This window comes from Primulina tabacum, chromosome 13 (assembly GCF_025594145.1).
Source record: "Primulina tabacum isolate GXHZ01 chromosome 13, ASM2559414v2, whole genome shotgun sequence".
Lineage (NCBI taxonomy): Eukaryota > Viridiplantae > Streptophyta > Magnoliopsida > Lamiales > Gesneriaceae > Primulina > Primulina tabacum.
Genome location: NC_134562.1, coordinates 27,579,560 through 27,583,913, shown reverse-complemented (window position 1 = coordinate 27,583,913; position 4,354 = coordinate 27,579,560). Strand labels below are relative to the sequence as shown.

The 4,354-nt window shown below is 34.7% G+C and overlaps 1 protein-coding gene across 1 annotated transcript; it reads left to right on the top strand.

Moving 5' to 3' along the window:
• The first annotated feature begins 772 nt into the window (after window positions 1-772).
• LOC142523407 (MYB-like transcription factor EOBI) lies at window positions 773-2,534 on the top strand. The gene is made up of 3 exons (XM_075627190.1): window positions 773-1,025; window positions 1,628-1,757; window positions 1,841-2,534. The coding sequence occupies exons 1-3, from the start codon at window positions 860-862 to the stop codon at window positions 2,346-2,348; spliced, it is 804 nt and encodes a 267-aa protein (XP_075483305.1). The 5' UTR covers window positions 773-859; the 3' UTR covers window positions 2,349-2,534.
• Window positions 2,535-4,354: the final 1,820 nt, after the last annotated feature.

The following is a 4,354-nucleotide window of genomic DNA, read 5'->3' as shown; positions in this document are numbered from 1 at the left end:
TCCAATTCATAAAACCAAATGATTTTAATTTTCTTCCCATTGGTTTGAGCATGAAACCATTTTAATACTTTCGTCTGCGATATACTAGAAAGATCCATCACCTTATAAATTTTAGACCTGCTTCGTCTTTAAAATCTAATGGAAAAAAGTCCAATTTTCTTCAAAACTGAGTCTAAAATTAAACAATTTGTGGGATCATTTGGGCATATTGCAAAATAAGAATAATTAAAGCAGATTTGACCACAAGTAAGACGAAATACATAATTAACCTATGTTTATGATAAATTTATATATTTCATCTGTTTCAATATATATGTTTTTTTTAATATATGTTAAAAAATTATTGAAAAACAAAGTGAAAATACAAAATGCCTATTTTATCCCTATTTCAGTCACATTTTACAATATTTGGTTAACCAAAAAAATGCAACTAAATATATAAATTGTAATATATATTTAGGATGAGTAGGTCTCTTGTGAGACGGTCTCACGAATCTTTATCTGTGAGACGGGTCAACCCTATCGATATTCACAATAAAAAGTAATATTTTTAGCATAAAAAGTAATACTTTTTAATGGATGACCCAAATAAGAGATTGTCTCACAAAATACGACATGTGAGACCGTCTCACACAAGTTTTGCTACTTAGGATAACCAAAAAAAAAAAAAAAAGAAGGCTATATGATTGGGACGGAGATAATATTTTGCAAAACACTATAACTTCCATTTAATACTATTGGCATAACCACTATATAATCTCTGAGAATTTCTCAGTTCTTTAAAACTTCACAAGACTTGTAACAACCAAAAGTTCTCTCTTTGTTCCCTTTTTCTTGTTCAATTAATTTCGTAGTGAGCATGAATAAAAATAGGATTCTTCCTAAAAGTGGAAGCAACAATTTTTATGAAGATGGGAGTGAAGAACTAAGAAGAGGTCCTTGGATTATCGAAGAAGACCATCTTCTCATTCAATACATAGCTTCCCACGGCGAAGGTCGCTGGAATTCCTTAGCCAAATCCGCAGGTATGCGTCGCAACATTACTCCACATATCCATGTACGCCACATGAGAACTGTATTTCAAAATCGAAGATTTTCGAGATACATTATATATGATATTTGAAAATATGAATGTATATCTCAAAATATATATTAAATAGTTTCATCCTAAATTCTAAATTTACCCCAACCAAATATTATGCTAGGATATAACCATTTTTATTATGTATAATATTAAGAAAATTGGGGTGGAATAGCTTTTGATCCTTTATCCAAAAATCCCACTTTTTAAATTAAAATCTTGGCTCCAATGGTCCTTTGTCTTTTTGCTATTGTTCAAGATTTTAGAGATATTTATATGATCTTGGTAAATAATTTTTAAATTCAGATTGTTGTATACGACTTCTTGTTCAAAAATTAATTACTTTTCTTTTGCGATAAACACATATAGGACAATGTTTAAAAATGGAGAAATATAATCAGACAGTGCTAAACATAGTGTACTGTTCAAAATTGAGGAGATCGTATATCAGAATCTTGGCTAAATAGTTTCTCCAGGAAAAACTGAAAAGAAAAACAAATCATGGCTAAACAGAGGTTATTTCTCTGAATTTCCCGACTCGTCCAGGACTTAAAAGAACAGGAAAGAGTTGCAGACTGAGATGGTTGAATTATCTAAAACCCGACGTTAAAAGAGGAAACCTCACCCCGCATGAACAACTCTTGATTCTCGAACTCCATTCCGAATGGGGAAACAGGTCGAAATTTAACTTCATTTACTTTCATGCCCGGAATTCGACTATCGAAATTCCATTAAAATTTAGCGATTTCCCGATAGCAGATGGTCCAAGATTGCGCAACAGTTGCCGGGGAGAACAGACAACGAGATCAAGAATTACTGGAGGACCCGGGTGCAGAAACAGGCCCGGCAGCTCAAGATCGATTGGAACAGCAAGAAATTCGTCGAAGCGATTCGCAGGTTTTGGACGCCAAGATTACTGGAAAAGATGAAACAAAATTCATCAGAAGAAACCCAAAAATTTACTGCTCCAACACCAACTTCCGATCAACCTAACTCATCGCCAAAACCCAGTGATTATATGATTTCAGATCTTGAAATCTACTTTGGAAACTCAGCAAACGGTAAAATTTCCAGTGAGTATTCGATCGGGGATGTTGACTCTTGTTACCAATACGAGATTCCCTATTACGACATGCCTGAGCTGTCGTACGAGGATATCTTTTCATCGGAGTTCCAAGTGGCGGAGGATGATTGGTTGGGAGATGACCTGGGGAATAGCTTTCGGGGCACTGATGAGCTGTGGCAGTTTAGAAAGCACGGGGCCTAGAAAAACATGACATTTAGCGCTATCAATTGCATTTTTATTTGGTAATTAGCGCTTTTAAGTGTTTGGCAGGGGATCTTAAATTAATAACGTGAAAATTTATTTTTAGCATAATTATGTTAGAATGCTTTAGTTTCTTGTGTCTTTTCCTTTTTTGTAATTTTTTTTATGTATGTAAATTAATTTGTTGACCGAGTGGTGGCGATTAGTCACGTCACGTCCAAACTAACCTAACTCGATTCAAATTAATTAATATAAAACAGTGTGATTAGGGAGCGTTCCCATGAGAAAGCATGAATTTAATTGTGCTAAAAATAACAATAAAAATTAAATAGGGTTTTTTTTTCTCAAATTAAATTCTAACATGCAAATAACGATCATCATGCAAAAATTAACTTGATTAAATAACTTAGAGAAATTAACCTTGATTTTGGTCGACTTCACCATTGGAATTTATTAACTTGGTCATCAATACAATAAATATCAATTTCTATTCAAATATTTCCCAAAGAAAATTTAATTTATATCTTGTCTTCATCTTCCTAGAATCCTTCAATGTAAAGGGAAATAGGGGTACAACATGCTTATAGTCAGAAAGAGGAGGAAACTTACGTTTTGATATATCTTTCTGATTAGGCTCCTTTTCCTCCGACCCAGCCTCTTTCTCTTCTTTTTTTTTTTGATGGTGTGAGCTAGTACCACTTCCTTTGGAATTATCAACTCCATGTCATTCCTTAAAGTGATTGCACTTGCATTTTCTTTTTGATTTACTTCCGTCTGTGAGGGTAGAATGTCTGAATTTTGTGCCTACAACCTATTAATTGACGTCTCCAATTGTCCTACTTAATTGTCCAAGTTTTGAATGTTGGCCCTTTTTTCCTGTTGAAATTTCAAATTATTGGTGGCAAGGTTCTTACCAATATTTTCTAAAAACTCACGTGAGTTTGGAAATTCAGGAGTTTATAGTTTTGGTGGATATGGCAGTTTGTACAACTGAGCGTTTGGCTGAATGTGAGGAACAGACTGGTTCAACAAAGGGTTGCCATAGCTAAAGTTTGAATGACTCCTCCAACCAAGATTATAAGTTTTTGAATAGGGGTCATATTTCATTTATGGTTGTCCCGAAAATCCTCTCGTCGCATTGACTTGCTCGACAGATTCTTTTTGAAGCATGGGGCACATATCCGTTGGATGCCCTTCTCCAGAGCAAAGTCCACATGCCTTCACATTTTTTCCATCCACTACATCAATTTGACGCACAAGAGACATCAGACTAGTAAGTTTTAGTTCAACGGAAGAAACTTTTACCTCGTTGTTCCTTTGGGGCGAGGGATCGAGCCTGCTGATACCAAATTGTTGTGGAATAAGCGGCATATTAGCGATTAAACTTCTCGCATATTCTGGTGTTTTGTCCACAAAAACTCCTCCACTGGCAGCATCCACCATTCTCATTTCATGAGACAAAATACTTTCATAAAAATATTGAATTATACGATGTTCACTTATCTGATATTGTGGACAACCCGCACAAAGCTTCTTGAAACGCTCCCAATATTTGTGAAGTGACTCTCCATATATTTCTTAATGCCATAGATCTCCTTCCTAATAATTTCTGCCTCGAAGCTGGAAAATATTTCTCCAAGAAAATTCTATTTATCTTATTCCAAATTGTGATTGATCTAGAAGGTAGATAATATAGTCAATCCTTTGCATCATCCTTTAGACAAAGAGGAAATGCTCTAAGCTGGATTTATTTCTCCTTCACTACTGCTGGTTTCATACTTGTGTACATGAAACTCCATGAAGTGTTTATGAGGATCCTTAACTGGAAGACCATGAAAAGAGGATAAAAGATGTTAGTCTGGATTTCAATTCAAAATTTGCATTAACATCTAAATTAGGAAAATTAATTCATATGGGCTGTTGATCCAAATCTAGGGTGCCAAGCTGTCTCAAGCTTCTATTCATAGTCATCATATTTCTTGACTCTTAAACAAGAATTCTCTCAG